The following is a 22,329-nucleotide window of genomic DNA, read 5'->3' as shown; positions in this document are numbered from 1 at the left end:
ATGATAACTCGGTTGATAAGCTATTTTAAATTTTTTGGAAACATGGATAACCAATTGTGACAAAAAAAAAGTGATGAAAAAGGGTTTAGTTTGCAGGGAGAAAACTTGAATGAAGCAAAAGAAAAAAGTTGTTACGTGAAACATCAAGTTACAAGAGTGCCCTAATACCAATGAGGAAACAAAAAAGTTTTTCATAATTTTTTTAAGACTGCCATGTGGACTAATAACATGGGCCGTAAAAATGCTCACTACATCAAATCATTCAATCCAACTCAGGAATATGGTAGGAAATCACATCTAAGGGCAACTATTAAAGTGAAAGCCAAATTATTAGTGACACAATTGAAGATGGGTTTGCATCAACTTAGATTCGAGATGGCTAGATGGAAAAGGCCCAAAAAGGTGTTGAAAGAGAGGACTTGCATTTCTATGGGACAAGCACGAGTTTGACAAAATAACACTTTCTCATTTAATGCACCATATATGAGGACATCTAGGCTCAATACAAAATCATCTTGGAGGCCGAATACATGAACAATGTATTTAAGAAGGATAAGATCAACCATATCAATATTTTGATTTTCAAAATCGACACAAAAGAAAGTCATAAAAGAGAATTTAGAAATAGCTTTAAGACTATGATTTCGTAGTCCCCTAATTTAATTTAATTAGAATCCTGCATGTATTCATTCAATTTAAAGAAATTGCCAGAGTAAGATACAAGACCAAAAAACTTTTTACATGGGATGCATTCCCACTCAATAATCTTCTTTATCTTTGAAAACTATTTTATTATTTTTCAACAAATTGCTTTGTGGACTATGCGGAGCCGAATCTTCGATGCCTGGTAGGTATGTTCAAACGGCAATCGATAATTTTTTCCCAGAAGTCCAGAGTATGGTGTCGTCGACATTTACCAGGGTAAAGGTCTTCAATTCTTCACTGAATCCATTACTCTAAACAATCGACTTCTTGGTGGGAAGAAGACATATATTGTGGATGTGCTCAAATTACAGAGCAACCAAAATGGAGGGAGGCTTTAGTTAGGGTCTGACCACCATCATCATCATCATCATGGCAGGGAGCTTACCCCTGTGCTCTCTATCTATTACTTCATTTAGTAATATGGATTTTAATCAAGCCAGGAATCTCTTATTCCGTTGCCCACCTTCGTTTCATGGAACCCAAGGAAATCGACTGAATCCTTTCTCAAGAAGGGTCACCAAAATGCCTTGGCTTGTTCCAAAAATCTGTTGGACCATCCCCAAAATGTCTCGAGTCATTCCCAAAATGTATCCGATTCCCCTGTCTCGTGTGGATTTTGCCAGATTTAACACTGAAAAAGAAGAACCTCTAAAATTAATTGCAGTTTCTGAGATAGCATCCAGGACCCCCAAAATATCAAAGCAAACATTATCAATATTGGTGGCAATTTCATTTGCTGCCGCATTTTTGTTCAGATGCAGAGCAGCTTATGCACTTGACAGTCTTCCAGCACCAACTCACCAGCAGTTAGCAGCAAACATGAAAGCCTTATGGAAGCTCATGTGGCCTAAAGTTTTACGGGTTCTGAGTGTTTTTAGGGACCAGGGAGTGATCATAACTGTTCTGTTGGGCTTGTCAGCGTTCTTTTCAATGGCCGAGACATCTATCATGACATTATGGCCCTGGAAGGTAAATATGATGAATAATTTTTTTTTTTTTTATTGAAGAAATATGATGAATAATTGTAATTATTCGGCTTGTATTTTCGAATCATTTTAGATGAAAACTGAGTAGCCAATCAAGTTTAATCATTTTTAATGAAAATTGAGCTCCAAAATATGAAATATAAGTGGTTCGAGATACGTGAAATGATTGTGTAAAAAAAAGCAGATTTTTTAACGCACAAAGTTAAAGCAAGAAGCTCTTTCCTTCATACGAAAATTTCAGTTTTGGGCCAACGAAGGTTCCCTTGAAAAATGTTGGTTTTGGCACTCACTCTGAAAGAACGAGAAAGCCTAGGGACACGTTCTTGGGCATTTTGATATACAATCAATATTTGAATGATCACCATTTACACCATATTGCAATAAAGATGAAGAATTAAACTTTGCAGTCAACACGACTGCCTTTTGTTGTTTTGTCATCCTCTCTATTTATGTAGCCGCGTTCACACTCAATATGGATTGAACTTTGAAAATTTCGATCTTCTACCAATGTTTTCATTAGCTGTAATGAAGAAGAAAATAATTTCAAGAAGACCAGTTCAAGATCGCTGTTTTTTTTCTTCTCTTATATCCCTATGTTGGGTTTTGGTTCCTTGTTAATCTTCTCCTTCTAAAGAACATCCAATAGCCATGTTGGCTGTACAACACTTAGCATTACTAAGTGGGTCTTTAATCACCTCACCGAATGTGTCTTCAAGCCAAACTCCTCCTTCCTCCTCTTCCTCTCTAAGGGTAGGCTCATTCAGTAGCCATTGTGGCCGTAGCAACACTTCAGATGACTGGTCTCATGTTACCTTGCGGTAGACTATTTCATAGTCAATGGCAATTAGGAATTAGCAAGTACCTATTAAAGGTCTGTATCCTTTCATGCAGACTGGGGGAGCCCGAATGATTAATCTGCCTCCTGCAGGCATTTCTAAAGTGTTACTAATAAGTAAAACTGTAAATGTGTTACTAGCGCTTGACCCTAGAGTCTTGACAACTCTGAATTACACACACACACACACACACATTTCTAAAAACTGAGTTTACTGTATCAGGTGAGGGATAACACATCTCTTAAAGAGTTTGCTATTGGTTCCTATACAAATATGGCTGCAATCATTTCACCGTTTGTAAAGCATACAGGAGATGCTATTGCAACACAAATTCACCATTTGTAAAACATTGAAGAGAAGTTATTGCAACACAATTTTTTTACATAGTCTATTGAACTAAAGAATTAGGTCATCTAAAATCCAATTCTGTTAAAAAATTGTAGTCAGCTTCCTTCCAAACTGTATTGTCAGAACCCCAACGGTTCTACCTCAAATTCACTGACACTGGAATGCTTTGTTTTTGCAAATTTTATACATTTTGGTGCATTTTTCAGAAAATTCACTTTTTGTATTTTTTATTTTTCACAACATATGGAATTGAAATACAAAGCTTGAAATTCAAATACCTATTTCACAACTATGCACCACAAACTTTATTCAGTATGTATCTGAAGGCAAATATTTACAATCAATACCATGCAATTGGAAACTGCTTGAAACTTATTAAAAATAACCTGGAACGATTCACATGCAAGTAAAATCATTCCAGATTAGATCTCAGCCTTAAAGAAATAATTACTGTTGGCTTCTAGAGATCACAAATTCTGAATGAAGGCACTAAGCAACCAAGACCGTGCCTCAATAGAGTCTAACTCTGCCCAATTAAAACAAATGCATCCTCTAAGAACAATCACAGGCTCCTTTAGTTAGACGCAGGCTGTGATAATGATGCCATCCCTCAATTGCAGTGGCAACCTCTATTTAGCTTTGATAATAAATTTTACCAATTGATTCTGTTACAAGGAATAGATCTGGCGTTCTTGACAAAATCCATGATCAGGTTATTATAAAGAACTCAAATAATGAGGCGATGAGCATGATTAGGAATTCCCAGCTCTGTGGACAAGCCATCTTATCTTATCTGCAACGAAAGGGATTTCCAGAGGCGACTCTCCACTTTATTAGAGAGGGACTCTCCACTTTATTAGAACTAGATTCAACTTGGCTGTGGAGAGTGGAAGCATTCAAATAGCTGTTGCTTCTGCAAAAGAGATTGATGACAAGGAATACTGGCATAAGCTAAGAGTTGAAGCCCTTCGATAGGGTAATGCTGGTCTGGTAGAGTATGCATATCAAAGGACAGAGAATTTTGAATGCTTTCCGTTTTGTATCCAATTATTGGTAATTTAGATAAGTTGAAAAAGATGATGAGGATTGCCAATATTTAAAAAAAAAAAAAAGATGTAATGGGCCAATTTTGCAATGCATCATACTTGGGGGACATTAAAGAGCGCATAATGATTTTGTAGGAATCTGGTCTTCTACCTCTTGCTTATGTCACTACATCTATTCATAGTCTTACGGATATTGCTGACACTGTGGCAACAGATTTGGGGGGCAATCTTCCAACTCTAGCTTCCGGAAAGAAACCATCACTTCCGATGCCTCCTGTACCCATTTTGTGTGGCAGTGATTGGCCTTTTGCTTAAGGGTACCAAAAGTATTTTTTGAAAGAGGCTTAGAAAACTCTTTTAATGCAGCTTATGAAGAAGACGAAAAAGGAAGTGGTGCTGAGTGGGGTGAAGATATTGCTTGGGATAGCCAAAGAATATGTTCTCGGTCTTCAAATGGAGGTCAACAGAAATCAAACCTGATTGCATTTTCAACAGTAGCAGCAGTGGAGCAGGCTGATTTTCCCATTGTTGGAGTCACTGAAAACAATTCGGAAGGTCGATTTGCCCGTCATTGGAGTCATTTAAAAAAAATTCAGCTCTGATTAGCATTCATGGAGCAAGATATCTTCCATGATTGGAACCATGCGAGAAGGGCATGCTTCTATGTTAGAGGGAGCAACTAGAGTATCTGCTTCAGTTGACATCCGAGGATCTTGGTCATATTGGTTCAGAGGGAGTGGACCATGTTGAGATGGTTTCTTTAGTAATCAGCTTGAGGCTATGATTCATGGGATGGAGTCCCATATGTATAGGCTAGAAGGCCATTATGCTGACACCTACCTAGGTCGTGATATTCCTAGATAGATGAATGCTTGGTGAGCTTCGGATTCACCAAGAGTGATGCAGACCCCAACTTTGTATTCATTATAAGTCAAAGTATGTGGATATCAATTACAACTATATTAGAGATATGGTGCAAAGGAATGCTATTCAGTTGAGGGACATTAGTACTGATGATCAAATGACCAATATTCTCACCAAGCCTCTTGCTAGAGTAAAGCTTGTGCATTTTTGAGACAAGTTTGGAAGTGTAGAGAACGAAACCCTTGTTGAGAGGGACTCTCAACATTAGTGGTTTCTAGAGCTGTACCATAATGCATTCTTCTCTATGAGAGAGAAGTTTGAGGTGCAAGCCCTTGGTAATGGCTTCTTTTCTATGAGAGAGAAGTTTGAGGTGCAAGCCCTTGGTAATGGCTTCTTTTCTATGAGAGAGAAGTTTGAGGTGCAAGCCCTTCTTAATGCATTTATCTTTGTGGGAGAGAAGTTTGAGGTGAAAGCTCTTGTTCCACCCTTTGGGAGTAGCCATGGTGGATCCATTCTTTTGGAGTAGCCATGGTGGATCCCATGTGAGAGACTCCATGAAGTAGCACTTGTGTTTATTCACCCTCTAGGAGTAACCATGGTGAAAGTCAGGATGAGATGACGACATCATGTTGAGTGATTTTGTGATAGGCACTTGCGCTCATTTGTGTTTCCATATATGGGAGTAGCCATGATGGATCCATGCTTTGGGAGTAGTCATGGTGGATGTCATTTGAGAGAATCCATGACTTTGCACTTGTATTTATTCACCCTCTAGGAGTAGCCATGGTGAACATCATGATGAGATGATGACATCATGTTGAGTGATTCCGTGATGAGCACTTGTGTTCTTTTGCATTTCTATTCATGTGAGTAGCCATGATGGACCCACCCCTTGAGAGTAGCCATTGTGGATGTCACTATGTGATTGAGACATTGAGAAGGATTCCTCCCTAGCTAAGAGGGAGTGCTCATGTTTGTAGCTATGGTCGGATTATATTAAGGCCGACCCATAAATATGCAAGTAGTCTCTGACTTTGCATATTTAAAATGTGCATGAGCCGATTAAATGAAGAGGTTTTCACTGAATATAAAATATAAATTATATTTGTAATGGGGCCGACCTTATATAAGCTTGCCACTCTATGAAAGGACACATTGTTTGAGGGCTGAACCTTTGTGAAAGGGTGCCTCTCTCGTACATATAGATGATGCAATCTCACTTATTTTATCATCCTATTCAAATTGAAGGGCAGTTCAATAATTGAAGAGATGAGATATTGTTGTGCAGATTGATTTTGTTATTGTCCTCATCATTGGTCCGCATTGTAATTAAGTTGATTCAATATACATAATAGACATTATTGCTGGGTTTTTCTCCCTTGAGTAGGAGGGTTCATTGTATTGCTTTCTTTAATTGGTATTAATTTGATCATAAAAACAACACAATGTCCCACGTTGACTTGGAATAATGAATAAATAGGCCCCTAAATTATCATGTAAAATTAATGCACTCATAAACTCAATTGGCCCCATTTAAACAAAAAACTTTATATTATAACTTTTAATAACTAACTATTAAGAGAATTCTTTATTAAAAATCAATACCTCGAACTTCAGCCAATAAACTTATTCCACTTTGTCAACTAATGAACTTTGCTAAAACTAAGTCCACAAAAACTGCCAAAAATAGCAGCATGGGCATAATTGACTTTCAATAAATAGCCTCTGAATAAAAATTCTGTCAACAATAGCAAAACTCCATACTGCCACCAACTTGTTCAGGTTCCCTGCTAAAGATAGAAACCCTGACTTTCCTGAAATAGTCACTTACTATAGTAAGTATGCCAATCACTCAAACGAAGAGCAATCCTGAACAATCCTTGACCTCTGGAGTGGGAATCGTCCTCTAGCTCTGCCAACTGAGACCCCCTAACCATGTGATTTATTCTACTAGGGCCATTGATAGGCTAATCCAAACCACCAACCATGGTGAGCTAAAAAGGGGACATTACAGATAACAAAACCTTAGTCACACGGAAATTTATTTATATTTATTATTTTATGAATTTAGAAAAAGTAACCAAAATGTTTTACAGTTTTCAAATTTCTAAAGTATACATTATATAATTTAATATTTAATTTACTTATCTTTACAAATGTTAGCTCTTAGCACTAAAAAATCTCTTGAAAAAGTTTAAAGCAAAATTTCATGTTATATTTACACCTGGTTTAATAACTTTATTAAGAAAAAATATTAGGGAAACATCATAACTATTTCAAATATAGTCCTATATGATTGTAATATTCTTTTTCAGAAATACAAAATATATCTAGTTCTTTTACTTAAATTTAATGGTAAAATTTATCATCTGTTTGTTCACAAGCAATTTGTTTTTGAATTTTATGTTTGTTGAATTCCTGCACGAGCTCAAATAAGGCAAAGTAGGTTTGAGCCATTTGATTTTAAATTCTAAATAACTGGTGAGAGGCATTAAACAGATTCTAGGTGGAATAGTTAAGATAATCAATGACTTATTATAAAAAATTATCAAAAAGTTATATAGCCATAGATCAGCACTTATGCGCTACGATATTCCCAAAATTGACATGAAATCTGAATTTGTAATCATTTTTTGGTCATCTGAGTGCTTAATATTTGAGCTATTCCTTTACTTGTATACCTGTATTCATTCATCTGCTGTTGATTTTTTCAGTTTCCCAGAATACATTCTTTCTGGTAGTTGGCATGTGCTAGTTTCCCTTTTATGTAAGCTATATTACTAGATTTTCAGTAGCATAGACATTTAGAACTAGAAGAATGCTTGTATGCTTTGACCATTTGGTATATACGAAGATAGAAGATGAGGGAAGAATATCAAGTTAAAATATGTATAACTTTGGAATGCATGGTTGGTGTTATTATAATCATCATCTTGGTGGATCCAGTTTGAAAGGCTTCTCATATGTTATTGTTGCTTTGCTTCCTCTCTTAGGTCCGTGAACTAGCTGAGAAAGAACCTGAAGATGGAGTTTTTCGATTGCTGCGTCAAGATGTCACTCGATTTCTTACAACTATTCTCATTGGCACAACGTACATTCCTTTCTATTTATTCATTTCTTTGATTTTAATTTCCACTGTGTTAGAACTGAGTTTGATTAGAAGTTGCAATCTTGTCTCTTTAGTGTAACAAACATTGCGGCAACTGCACTTGTGACTGAGGCAGCAACGACACTCTTTGGTGAAGCTGGAATTAGTGCAGCAACAGGAGTCATGACAGTAGGTGCATATATCTAAGAGTGCACTGATTTTTGGAATGCTATATTGGTGAATGTCTATCTAATTACTTTACATTAGCTCTACCGAAGAAAATAAATAAAATTCTAATTTAAGTGCATGTAATCAGATATCCTGCCACTGCCTGGTAAGGCTGGATTGTGAAATATTCGGAACCAATTTTCTAACCCAAATGTTTGCAACTTCTCCATTATTTATCATGCATGCATTTTGTCAAACAGCTTGTATACCACTGATTGTGACGAGTTTGTGTTTGTAATCACTTGGGTACTTAAGGTTATGAAAGCAAATTTCCCATTATAAATTAAACATTTGCAAATGTATTGAAACAAATATGAAATACGTCAAAAGGTCGGCAGTCTTCACCATTTATTATGTGGGCATTTTGTCAAAAGCTTGTATGTCACTGATTATGATGAGTTTGTGTTTGTAATCACTTGGGTACTTAAGGCTATGAAAGCGAATTTCCCTTTATAAAATTCAACTCAACATTGGCAAATGTATTGAAACAAATATGTCAAAAAGTCGGCATTCATCCAGGATAACTGAAATCAATTTTTTTATAATAGTGCGCTGTTTTACACATCAAACCACAGATATATGCTTGGACAATGATCCTACCTTGAGAAATAGCCAGTTTAAATGCTTAGAAATAGCTACAGCAGGTAGTACCCAAAGCTAAATGACCTTATGACAGCATATGCTGACATCAGTGATCAGCTGGACCATTCCTTTAATTCTAATGCCCCTCATTAGTTTGCCTGAAACTACCGTAAGAAATTAAAATCCCCAAAGAAAACAAATGTAAAGCCACTGAGACTCTTTCTCAGATTGTCAATCAACTGACAATTCACATATGGAATACAAAAAATAAAATTAAAACAACAAGCACACAGCTGGAGATGGGCAATATTTTCCTGTCTATTAAATCAAACAACACCTTTTACAAAGGTAACTATCTGGAACTGATTCAAAAATAGATTTTAAACTGATTATAAATTCACATGCAGTGGTCTGGAGCTGCACCTAATAATTTAAATCTGGAGATGCTCAGAACTCCTCCTGCTTGCCTGGAGCTTCAAACTGACTTCTATGATTGTTTAGAGCTTATTATTGCTGTTGCAACATTCTTTTCTTCACTGCTTAGACCTGCTGTTTACAAAAAAACATTCTTTTTCTGCTCCTACAATTGACATTCCTATTTATCTATGGCTTTCTGAAATTTCCTCTCACAAGTTCGAAATTTGAATTTATGCACTAACAATAAATTCTTTGGAGATTCTCTGTTGCACTTTAGGAGTGAATTGGAGGGATGAAATCTCAATGCAATTTTCCAGCTGCTCATTGCTGGTTGCCCCTGACAGGTAGGTGGCAACAACAGGTTCAGGGCAATAAATATTTCCAACACTCCCCGTTTGTCTTGAGCCATCTTCCATTTTCATTCTTCATCCAAATCAAGAACACACAAATTTCTTCTCAGACACTCAAAACTATCTCTGCGCAAAGGCTTTCTGAAAATGTTTGCAAGTTGCTGCTCAGACTTGTGTTATAAAGCATATGCCCTGTTGCAAATGGGGACCCCCACTTTTCAGTTTGGCAGTGGAATAGCTGTTTCAGGTAGCCTTGGTGGCAATTCAAAGTCCTTGAGTCCATAGAAGTTTGAGCAAGTTATAGATGCAAGTCCCTTGTCCATTTGGGAGTGGAAAGCTAGAATGTAGAGGTGAACCAAGGCATCCAGTACTTGGATCCTGAGTAGTAAGAGTAAGCCTTAGCAGAGATTGACATGAGGGGGATCCAAGAGGTGGATAGGGATTTCAGGCTCTGATCTTTGAAAAGGACATGGAGCATGATGTGAAGAGAATAGAGACAGTTGAATTTCAACTCAATTTTTAAAATTTAGGAGATCTGGTATGACAAGGATTAAATTCTGATCTGAAACAAGTCTTATGTGCATAAAGAAAAGTTGATTCGAGGATGATCACCTTGAAGTGAATGATTTGAAAAAGTTTGAAACCTAGAACTGAAGATGTGGTATGAAGTTAGGTATGAGAACCAAGATGATAAATCATACAAAATCTTGACATAAGAGCGTGAAAATGGAAAGAATGTAACATTAGATCTGAGACAAGAATGATTGAAACCACCTCAAAACATGATTGAAATCACTTGGATGAATTGAAAAGGGGAGTTGATAAGAAAAGGAAGTTTTGAGTTTCAAGGGAGAAGTTGACAACTTTTGACAACCTGTGCTAAGGTGGTGTGGAAACTGAAGTCACCTTGACAGGGCTTTCCAAGGGAAGTGCGGAATCTGCACCTTGGATAAGCTTGTCCAACATACCTCCATTTTCCGTTCACACCTACTACTTGAATTTCAATCGGAAGATGGAGTCAATTAGCTACCAAGGCGAGATGAGATGAATTCAAGAGGAAAACAAAGAACAATCAACCAAGAGTGGGGATCCAAACTCAATCTGATAATCACTTAGTGCAATGGTGAAAGCATGTGATTGCAAATCCAAAGGTAATGATATACAAAGTCAAGCATAAGGTCATGATAGCTGGAAGCTTTTGCAATCAGATCAGAAGAAGAGTAAAAACCATTGAAAATCATGAACAAAAGATTGAATTCATGAATGAACAAGGGCAGAATTGATTTTTTAATGATGAAAACTTAAGAACAATTTTTGGAAGCTGTCTAAGGGTACTGCAGAATCTGCACTCACCTTGGACAAGGATGTCCAAGGGAAGTGTGGACACCTACATCCAAGACACTTATGTCTGAGACACCCCAAATTTCCACCCTCTTGTCTAGACGTAATTTCAATGCCACATGACTTTTTGCATGAAAATATGGAGATTTCAAGGTGTAAATCGGGTCTTCTAGACAAAACAAAGGTGATTTAAGTAAGTTGCAAATCAACTTTTCCGTGAGAAAAATCATAATCAGATCTGCAATCAAAGAGAAAATATATAATGAAGTCTAAAGTATCGCGGTGAAATCAATGTCAAAGCCCTCACAATGAAGAAGTTGAAGTAGAAGTGAAGTTGTGGTGACAAAAGGGTATATGAATTCCAAGGAAGGCAGCATAAGGTCGGGCTTGTAGAGGTTGGATTCTGACCTTACCAAGTCCAAGCTGGGACTTCACCACCCGAATATCTGCCAGTTCTAGGCAAGCAACAGCTTTAAGATCGATTTGCCTCAAGGTATGAGGAAAATCCTTGATCAGTTTGGTCTTAATAAGGTACATGTGAGAGGAAATCAAATGTTGTTGGACATAGGAAATCAAAAGTGAGATTGTTTTGTTGAAATTTTGAAAGATCACTAGCTCATAAGAATGTTTTAATTTTACCCATTCTTGTCATATTGAGAACTTAACACAAAGTTCTTTCTTGTCTTGCAAGGAGGATGGCAGTGCTCGAGGATGAAGGAAAACTATGGCAAGATCAAAGGTGGCTTCTACACAAAGACTTTGAACAAGTACAATATGGAGAGTTCAAGAATCCAAATATCTACAAATGGCAAGTCATTCATCAAATAGACAAACAAGCATCATGGGGTTTGAGATTGAAGGTTAAAACAAAGTAGGCTCAGGTTCAAGGTCAAGTTCTAAAAATAGAATTTGAAGAGCAAGTTGCAAAGAGAGAAATTAGACAAGGCTAGGAGTGAAGGAAAACTATCACAAACTTGAATTTCCTTCGGAAATCCAAGTTCAATTTGAAGGATTCAGCTGTATGAAGCAACTTCACAACTACAAGTTCAAGATTTCAAGTACAAGCAAGTTCAAGCTATTGCAATGAGAAGATTTCCAAGAGGATAGAGAACGTTTATGAAGATGAAGCAATGTGGAAATATATACCATCATAATTTATTGAAGGCTGGAAAATGTTGAGTATCCGTAGATATTTTCCCTTCTCCGAGGATTTAAATAAAGCATTCTAAGCTTGCACCCGCTCTATCTTCAACCAATCAAAGGGCCCAATTGCACATGCCCGAGAGTATCCAATCAAATCATTCCAAGCGCACATGTGGAGTTCATTTAATGTCTCTTCCTGACTTATTTTCTGATTGGCCAAACAAATCTATGTAATTTTCTCATTGGCCTTCAAGGTGGTGCTTCATTATAATTGGTCAAGCATGTAATGCTTGTAGCCAGTAGTTATTCTATAGTTTTGTTGGACAAATCTTGGCCCTTGATTTTGAATCGATCACGACCATTCATTGTACTTGGACTCCCTATATAAAGGAAAGATCTCATTTGTAAAGGGAGATTCTAAGAGATTCTTGCTAAAATACTGCCAAAGTAATTGTAGATTCATTGTTGGTTTTATGATTCTTTACTTGTGTTATTTTGGAGTATTGCATGGTTTCTACATTTCCTCTCTTACCTTATCAATTGTAAAGGGAGATTTCGAGAGATTGTTGCTAAAATATTGCCAAAGTAATTGTAGATTCATTGTTGGTTTTTGTAATGGATTACTTATGTTATTTTGGAGTTTTGCATGGTTTCTACATTTCCTCACTTAGAGTAGGATTTCATTTATGTTGAATAGAAGTAGTTGGGGAGAGGATGGAAGATATTGTTTTTAATGAATTATTGTGAAATTAGTGTCCATACCTTATGATACTTGTTGATTGCAAGTATGTAAGTTAGTCTGGGCCCATTTGCAAGCATTTAACTTCAATTGGAAATGTTCATTTGGATTGCACCATCATTAGGTATTTGAATGACTATTGACAATATGAAAATCATCCATGCATCCTTAGAATCAAGCACCATCCTTTGCTTATTTGATTTGGTGAAGCAAGGATTGGTTAGGGTTCCGCCTAATCTTAGTGATCTCTTGCATTCTTAGAGTTAGATTAGATTTTTTTAACTCAAATCTATTTTCGTTTTGTTTGATTAGAAGTAACTGAAGAGTCATAATTGCTAAATCATTTACATTGAGAAAGTTGATTATCCTTTGAATGAATGGTTTAAGTCCGTGAGTGATACCCAACATATCACATCGACACAATTGAGTAAAGTCCACAACTAGAAGGAACCTTGAGGTTGTTTTAGTTGATATTTGTTGTTTCATTTTGGAATACTAAAGTGTTTCTTCTGGCATGTTGAAGTGGTCACAAAACTCTAATCAACATGACCCATAGATGAAGAAAACTAAGAAATATTGCTCGACTCTTGAGTACTCACCAGCCAAAGTTGGCTGCAAGTCACTCTTGGTAACACTCGATAATGAGTATTGGAAAAAAATTGCTTCACCTTTTTAAAATAAAATTGTGAATAATTGCCATAGTTGAACAAAAAAATCGCTAGAACGAAGCATATATAAATGAACTTTTTGAAAACCTAAGCTAATTTTATTTTGTTTTGAAGTGGTTTTTCTTCATGCGACAAGAGTATAATTTTGGGACGGGCAATTTCTAGAGCTATCCGGTAGTAAAAACATGAAGAAACAAATACAACAATTGCTAAGACTTTGTGACAGTTGCTAAGAATCGGATTGTGAAGAATCAAACCTTTTTCGGGTGTACTGTGTCAACTATTAGGGGATATTGGGACTATATTTTCCTTGTTTTGTGGTAAGTTTGAATAAAAATTATTCACATCTTTTTTTAATTGCTATGCAATACAAGGTTTTAAAACCTACAACACAAGAAATCAAAATTTGTTTTTGGCATCCTCTTTAGAGTAGATCGAAGAACCATATCAAAGTTTTTACTTTTCCGTTCTTTTTTTTTCTTTCAATGTTTGTCACCCATCCTCATGTTTTGCCGCCTTCTTATGCCATTTTGAGGATATAATTGTTGAGATATGTCCAACCTCCATACAACAACCTCACCCTTGATCATATTATGCACTGGGTCCAAAACTAATCGATCTTGAATCCCCATTGGTCTGCATTTCTCTCTACTCTTCGATGTACCCACACCATTAACGTGAGGGGAGAGACTAAAATTATCAAACAGGCCAATGTTATTACTGTGTGTCTTTGAAAAAGCATCATGAGAGGGTTCCTCTTGAGGCTCTTGCCCTGCATCCTCAACCACTCCTTGAGAGAAACTCTTTTGCTTCGCAACCTTCTTCTCAACTGTGTAATGTTGTTGAAAGACATCTTTCCACCAAGATGCCACCTTAGTCCTAATATCTTTGCCACATTGTGCAACCATTTGCCCTGTTTGGAATCATCTCCTACATCTAAAGGGCGCGCCTTCATAGTCTAGAGATCGACCCCAACAACCTTTCAAAGTTTTGATTAAAATTTCAATAGGAAACCTATTAGATGTATTCATTTCAACTAGAATATGAGCAAAGTTGAGTGTAGGAGGTTTGACTTTCCTTATCTACCATCAGAAAATCCCCTGATGTGTTTCCAACCACTTCTAAAAGAGAGTCAAACCCAAGATGAAGGGGAAGAATAGGGAGTCTTACCCACAATGGAACATTGTCAAATGTTTTAGTAGCTAGACATAATTTAGGATGCTAAGGTTTCCAACATCAGTGAGTACTTCTCCCAATTACAAAAATGCTCACACAAGACCTTATTTTTGTCTTGGGAATGTTGAAAGAATGCAATAGAAGGTCCTCTTGCATAGGGTAAATTTGCATATGCCCCTCAATAATGGGTTCTCAGTTATCTTAGATCCAAGAATGGAGATCATGTGAGCTTGGCCAAAGGCCTCTAAATGCTTGATCACACCAAGTGTTGAAAAAATTGAAACATTATAAGCAATTTCCTCCTCCACCTCTGTATTTAGATCCACTACTATAGTCTTGGAAGATGGAATTAAGAACCTGCCAAACCATCTCCAAACTGGTTATGAGAAGCTGGTTTAAAAAACCCTTGTCCTTGAGACACATTTGTGCTCAAAACTCCCATCTTACCACATTTTTAAAGATCTATGCCATTTTTGCAACAACCTCCATAAAAATCCTTTCTTGGAAGATGGAATTAAAGAACCCCCTAAACCATCTCCAAACTGGTTATGAGAAGTTAGTTTTCGAAACCACTATCCTTGAGATGCATTGACGCTCAAAACCCCCATCTTTCCACATTTTCTAAGAGCTGCACCATTTTTGAAGTGGTCTTTATCGGAACTCCTTTAATGACTGCGAGAAGCCCTCTTCACCTCATTTCCCAGGGACATTGTCACCTCCCATTGTGAATGCTTCTGCTTAGTGGTATGCCCATTCTGTAGATCATGGGCTTTGGTAGAGGATTCTCCATCTAGAAAGCCCCTAAAATCTTTATGCTTCAAACGGGCCGCCAAACTATCTTTTTTGCCCATGGGTAATGTTGAAAAAGTCTTTGAAGTGTTGCCATTGTCTCTATGGATAATAGAGATAGGGCCAAAGCGGCCATTGCGGCCATTCCCTGGACTCGGTGAACGACCTACTCCATTGGTAGATGGAGGACTATGAGCTCTTTTTGAGCTGTAACATGTTAGGGGTTGAGGATGGAAATAAAGGAGAGGAGAATGAATTTCCGAAGGAGTATAGAGAAGTGAAGGAAGGAGAAACACAGATAGATGAAACACCTGTACATATGTTTAGTGAAGACAAACCTATTAAATATGAAGAACCTACAGTTAAAACGATAAACTTAAGGGATGAGGCTAAGCCGACAAATATATTTGTGGGAGATGATTGGAATCTAGTTTTGAAAGCGGTAGCGTTTAAAATTTTCATGGAATATAAGGATGTTTTTGTGTGGACGTATAAAGACCTGAAAGAGGTATTGCCGGAACTATGCGTCCACCGTATACCACTGAGAGGAGCAGTACCTGTGTGGAAGCGACTGTATCGGATGAACAAAAACTATGTTGCACGGGTCACGGATGAAATTAACCGTATGCCTAAAGTAGGCATCATTTTTAGGGTGCAAATGAGTGAGTGGGTATCGTTAATTGTGATATCTCTGAAGGACACCACTTAGATAAGGATATTTGTGGACTTTCGATGCCTGAATGCAGTAATGATCAATGATCTGTTCTCGATACCATTCACTAACAGTATTTTGGAAGAAGTCGCGGGGCACAAAATCTATTCATTTATGGATGGATTATCTGGATACAACCAGATATCCATCGTGGAAGAAGATAGGCTTAGAACAACTTTCATAGTAGAAGATGGAGTATATGCCTACAAAAGAATATCGTTCGGACTGTGCAATGCCCCCGACAACATTTAAGAGAATTATCTTGCACATCTTTGATAAGATGTCAATCGAAAACTTCAAGGCGTTGTTGGACGATTGGTCAATTTTTAGTGCGGAGGACAAACATATGACTGTACTTCGAGAATGCATGGAAAGATGCAGACAAGTGAGATCAGCACTAAACCCAAAGAAGTGCAGATTCATGATACTGTAGGGGAAGTTATTGAGACACATCGTATGCAAAGCAGGATTAAAGACGGATCCTAACAAAGTTTGGGTAATCTTAGAAATGACACCTTCGATAGATGTGACGGAGGTAAAATCATTCCTAGGACACATAGGATACTATTGAAGGTTCATTAAGAGCTTTGGGAAAATATCCTACTTGCTTGACAAACTAACTTGCAATGGAGAACCTTGCAAATGGGAAGTGGAACAGAATGAAGCCTTTGAAGGAATGAAAACAAGATTAGCTACAATGCCTATCTTGGGTTATCCAAATTGGGATAAGGAGTTTCATGTCCATGTCGACGTGTCAAACTATGCAATTGGAGCAACATTGGCACAAACAAGTGATCACAGATTGGATCATCTGGTGTACTTTGCGAGTAGACTACTATCTAAAGTAGAGAAGAATTATAATACAACAGAGCGGGAGGCTCTTGGAATGGTGTACACCATATAGAAGTTTAGACATTATCCACTAGCGACTCCATTTGTATTTTTGTAGATCATCAAGTACTGTTATATCTCGTGAACAAGCTGATCATCCAAGGACGAATAAGTAGATGGCTATTACTGTTACAGGAGTTTACATTCAAAATTGTGGTACGGCTTGGAAAAAGCCATGTAAGCGCAGATCATTTATCAAGGATCAAATTGGGAGAACCACCGAAGGAAGTCAACGACAAGTTTCTGGACGCACAACTATTCCAAATTGCCATACTGCCATTCTGGTATGCAAGTATCGGGGAATATCTGCTGACGGGACAATTTCCTAGGGAAATGCTGCCGAACGAGAGGAGGAAATTGGTGCTGAGAAGTCAGACATTTCAATTGATCAACAGGTTGTTGTATAAGATGAGACCCGATCAGATCCTACAACGATGCGTTCTAGAGGAAGAAATCACGAAGGTGTTGAAGGAAGCACATGAAGGACCCACAGGATATATGGGGCCATATACAACTGTGCGGAAGATACTTCTGGTAGGACTATGGGGGCCAACCGTGCACAACGATGCCAGGGAGTGGGTCGTTGTGTGCGACACATGTCAGAGGGCTGGGAAATCGCTGAAGAGGGATTTCATGCCTCCGAACCCTTTTCACGCACAAGAATTAGTTGAACGCTGGGGGTTGGACTTTGTCGAACTCCTCAAGGTAAGTAAATCGCGGAGATGCAAGTACATTTTGGTAGTAACGAAGTACCTTACCAAATGGGTAGAGGCGCGGGCCCTACTAGATAACTTGGCAGTAAGCATGACAAGATTCATTTATGAACAAATCATCACAAGGTACGGAATCCTGCTGCAGTTGACAAGCGACCGTGGGGGACATTTAAATCACGTCATCCAACTACTGACCACAGAGTTCAAGATGTATCATTCCCTATTGAGCCCATACTATCCTAGAGCAAATAGACAAGCAGAAGCTACAAATAAGATCTTAGTCGGATTAATTTATAAATCTTGCGCAATCGAAGGAGAGGATTGGAAAGAAAAGCTACCATCAGTGTTATGGGCATACCATACTTCATACAAGGTAACCACAAGACACACTCTCTTTTAGTTGATGTATGGACAGGAGGTCGTGGTATCGACGAAATCCATGGTACCAAGTTTAAGAATCGTGATTGAAAACAAACTAGGAGATATGGAAAGTCTAAGGGAAAGATTGTATAATTTAAACAAACTTGACGAACGACGGTTACAAGCGTAATGGGCTACTGAAATTACACAGTGCAAATGTAAGGCTTGGCACGACAAGCACTTAAAGCTCAAGAAGTTTCAACTAGGCTAACTAGTGTTGAAGTATAATGGGCTCAACGAGATCAAACTAGGAAAATTCAAGGTGAAATAGGTAGGGCCATATAAAATTCGCGAAGTTGGTGATAATGGAGCAATAAAACTATGGACGCTTGATGGGAAGGAAGTGCCTGATGCAGTGAATGGGTTGAAGCTGAAAGTCTATCATGAAAGAAATAACGTGCCTCCACGGACGAGCAACTCAATGGCAGTATAAGAATAATAATTAGTAATGTATATATGTAAGATAAGTAAATATAAATAATTATAATAAACATGTGCAAAATAAGAACAAGACCAGAAAAATACCATACGGTTAAGCAGTCAAAGGGAAATGAAAATTATAGTATGAAAATTACAGCAATGACAAAATTAAGAAAGTAGGAGATTATATATAGCACCGTACGGCCTGGAGAAGTTATCAAATACACTTGGTACCATACGAACACAAACTGAAGGAACTGTATGAACACTAGGCAAGACACCGTACAAACAATAGGATATATCATGCTGCCTAGATACCATACGACCGTTAGTCCGTACGGTCGTATGGTATCTAGGCAGCATACGACCATACAACAATGAAGAGAAGTTTACAGGCTAACAGATGACCGTATAGTATAAAGAAACTCATAGAGGTGACCACTGTACGACCAAGTAGGTAAAAGAGCAATAAGTAAAAGAGCAACTACCGTATGGTGAGGTGATTGACAGAAACTAGCAAGTTACATATCGTATAAGATTGTCATACCATACGGTGACTGACTACAAGATAGCACGTGAACTAGGGAGGCTGTACATCCGTACGACAAAACAACAGCTCATCCGTACAGCTGGAAAAAGATAAAAGGAAGCCGTATGATGGAAACATAAGGAGAAAAATTGCTTTGTGTTGGAAACAAAATAAAAGTAAGGCAAGAACAATCTTAGTGATTGTACAACCGTACAACAAGGAGCAAAGCAGTCATAAAAGGTGGTACGACCTAGAAGAATAAAGAGCATTTTTTTAAAACGACAACCTAGCAACAAGCAGGCATCGTACGTAAGAAGGCTAAACTATATGACATTAAATAGAAGAGAAAAGAGAAGGCATCATAGCAGGAGTATGAATCATAGCCATACGATTGGACTTATTCAAAGGATTGGTAGACAGTAGTTGTGAGACCGGTTCACCAGTTGCAACCATTTCTGACAAGCAAAAGGACAAAAGAGGTGACAATTATGCATTTAGTCGGAAAGAGAGTGTGGAAGAAGAAGTTAGAAGAAGATTCATCAAGCAACACAATGAACACGAATCTACAGGGTTTACCATCTGGAGTGCGGATTGTAGGCAGTACAAGCAAAAAGAAGGCAAGGGCATAACTAGTTGCAACTACGCATCTCACACCTCAGAATGTGACTTTTGAGGGTTTGAACAGGCTGGAGTGTAGAAAATGGTGGCCGAAGACTCTGAATGATCATTTTGCAAAGGATAGCATACGGAGGGCGCAGGTGGAATGGTTACTGCAGATGCCAGTTTTCTGCATTCATGACTTCAAGGGTTTTCTCCGCACCATGCTGGAAACCTATGGTAGATTCTTGCGAACAAGCTTATTTCCTTATTTGGGACAAAATTTGGTGATATCTTTTAGAACTGTAGACTTCACCAGGGTATTTGGCATACCAGGTTATGCGTAGGGAGGAAGGAAAATCAATAACAAGCCAACAAAACTTGATCAGAGAGCCAAGGAGCAATTGGTAGAATTAGTATGTGGGAAACAGTCGGAGGTAGAAAGTGAAGCCTTAATGGATTCTTCGAAGGGAAGGGGGTTGAAGAAATCTAATGTGCAAGAAGGAGATTGGCGTTGTTTGATGGACTTAGTAAAGAGTAGACTCACCGGTTCGAGTAGGGCATTTGACATATCATTTCTGTAGGTGACCATGATGAACAATATCATGAATGGCATAGTATATGACTGGGCATCCTTATTGGCTGAGCGTATGCAAGAGTTTATGATGTTGCAGCACAAACATTTTATATGCCACACTACGCCATCGACCTATTTCTCGACGCTACTGCACGGATGATACCCAATGATAGGTTGGAGATCAAGCTAGGTCCGACAGAATTAGGAGAGCCTTCGATCATGCAGTGGAAACATCTGGATACTCTCGGAGGGCAGAAGACCATTGGACAGAAAAGGATGCGGCATGAGGTAGAAAGCTCTAAGCACGGGAACACATATAGTGTGAGACATGACACATCCTTCGAGGACACTAACTTAGAGGAGGAAGTGGAGAACGAGGAGGATGATGAGGAAGTCGAAGTTATCACAGCATCGTCACTACTATTTTTGAGGTCCCTCACAGCTACCTCTCACTTGCATTTAGTCCCCGCAAGTGTTCACATTCCTGGGTTTGGATAGTTTAGGTAATCTGTGGTCATGATGTCGGTCACTGTTGCAGCCAGACCAACAACATGGCTAGTACTGCAACCATCAGGCTGACCAACAACATTAGCACCTTTAGGGGGTGCCGAGCCTTCAGTTGATACAGCGATACCAGATACAATCGTATTGGAGGTAGCGATGGACTTAGCTGAAGGGGTTGTCCGAGAGACTTTGCTAGCCGCACCAGAGGTAGGGGTTGAGATACTTATACTCGATGATGAGATACACACTCAGGAGGGAGTGATGGAGATGGAAACGGGTGAGGGTTTGAGGACACTTGGTGTTCACTTGGATGTAATGGGTTTGGACGCAGTGGTTACGGTGGATGCAGCGTTGTTAGCAATGCTAGTAGAGGAGCCAAGCAGAGAAAGTAAATCTCAGAAGTTGAGCATGTACCGCACACTAGCACCACGAATGGTAGGCATTCTCACACTTGTGGGAATTAGCCCCAAAAGGATATCCTGTAGGTGCACAGACAAAGGTGGAGAGTCACTGTAACAGTAACTAGTCTATAAACAACACTTAAAACAAATGGTGATTAAGTGAAGACAAAAATCATTTGCAATAGGTGTGATTTTACTAATGGCAATTAAAAGTTGAGAATGCTGTTATGAAAGAAAATGCAGTGCTTGAAGACAAGGAAGAAACATAAATGTGTAATAAATATTAATTTGAGTTGGCTTAGTTGGGATGCCTCCCTTTGAAGTAAGGATGACTCTTGGAAGGAGTTCACACCACTCTATGAAGGGGAATGAAAAAGCTATAATATAATAAGACACTAATCGATTATGAGGTGAGAGCTGGGTGTAGAGAAAGATACGAAAGGCTGATTAATGAAGGAGAATAAAATGAAGTAATAAAGCAAAATAAAATGAAAATATGTATGTGATATCAACTAATTAAGTAGTCAAAAAAGGCATGTATTTTGTATAAAAGAAATATTTTGAAAATTTATTAGGAAGATCAAAATCTATTTTTGAAATGTGTGTGTGTGGTGTCTGCAAAAGACAAATCAAGTATATACACCAGATCTAGAAGGCTACTACACATGAGAAGTTCATTAGAGATTTGAGGAAAAGAACATGAAGAGATTATGGCTCTGTGTGGAAGAGAGTCAAGGACACACAAGGTATTTATGAAGTATTCTTAGAACTTTTAATGACAGTTATAGAGGAGACTTGTGATAAGTATGGTGGTAATATGTTGTCATCATAATAGGAGTTTCAGGAAGAGTCTTGTGGCAGATCTAAGATCATCTATCATTCATTCATTCAAGAGGCAACGTTGAAGGTGGAACCATAATTCGGAAGATTGGCATCTCTTGCTGATTTGGTGCTTAGCAGTAGAGATTGGTGTCTACAAGTTCAATTGTGGGAGTAAGTGCTTCCAATGGGTTGGTACCTACAAACATTGTAAAAGAATAATTATATAATAGCATTGATTTGCCATGGTTTTCTCCCATTATAATTTTCATGTAAAACATTGTGTTATTGTGTTCTCATGTGCGTATTTGTTGAAAGCTAATGAATAATGCTATTGTAAGTAATACGGTTTAAACTGGAAAAAATTGTTGTTATGCTGATTCGCACCCCCCAACAAACCCCTCCCTTAGTATAAGTGTGTACTCTTTATGTCTTACAAC

At 38.1% G+C, this 22,329-nt stretch overlaps 1 protein-coding gene across 2 annotated transcripts in view; it reads left to right on the top strand.

The window, feature by feature from the left end:
• Nucleotides 1–649: 649 nt before the first annotated feature.
• LOC149566786 (DUF21 domain-containing protein At1g55930, chloroplastic-like) overlaps nt 650–22,329 on the top strand; it is a 95,498-nt gene continuing 73,818 nt past the window's right edge. The window contains exons 1-3 of one of the 2 annotated variants that reach the window (XM_089820100.1): nt 650–1,674; nt 7,779–7,876; nt 7,969–8,062. In XM_089820100.1, coding sequence (XP_089676226.1) covers nt 1,075–1,674; nt 7,779–7,876; nt 7,969–8,062 — 792 coding nt within the window. In that variant the 5' untranslated portion in view covers nt 650–1,074. The remainder of the gene's footprint in view (nt 1,675–7,778; nt 7,877–7,968; nt 8,063–22,329) is intronic. The other variant, XM_089820099.1, reaches the window with a different exon arrangement.

Source organism: Cupressus sempervirens, chromosome 3 (assembly GCF_028749045.1).
Source record: "Cupressus sempervirens isolate cs-2001-9-10 chromosome 3, ASM2874904v1, whole genome shotgun sequence".
Classification (NCBI taxonomy): Eukaryota; Viridiplantae; Streptophyta; class Pinopsida; order Cupressales; family Cupressaceae; genus Cupressus; species Cupressus sempervirens.
This window is presented reverse-complemented; position numbering and strand designations above follow the sequence as displayed.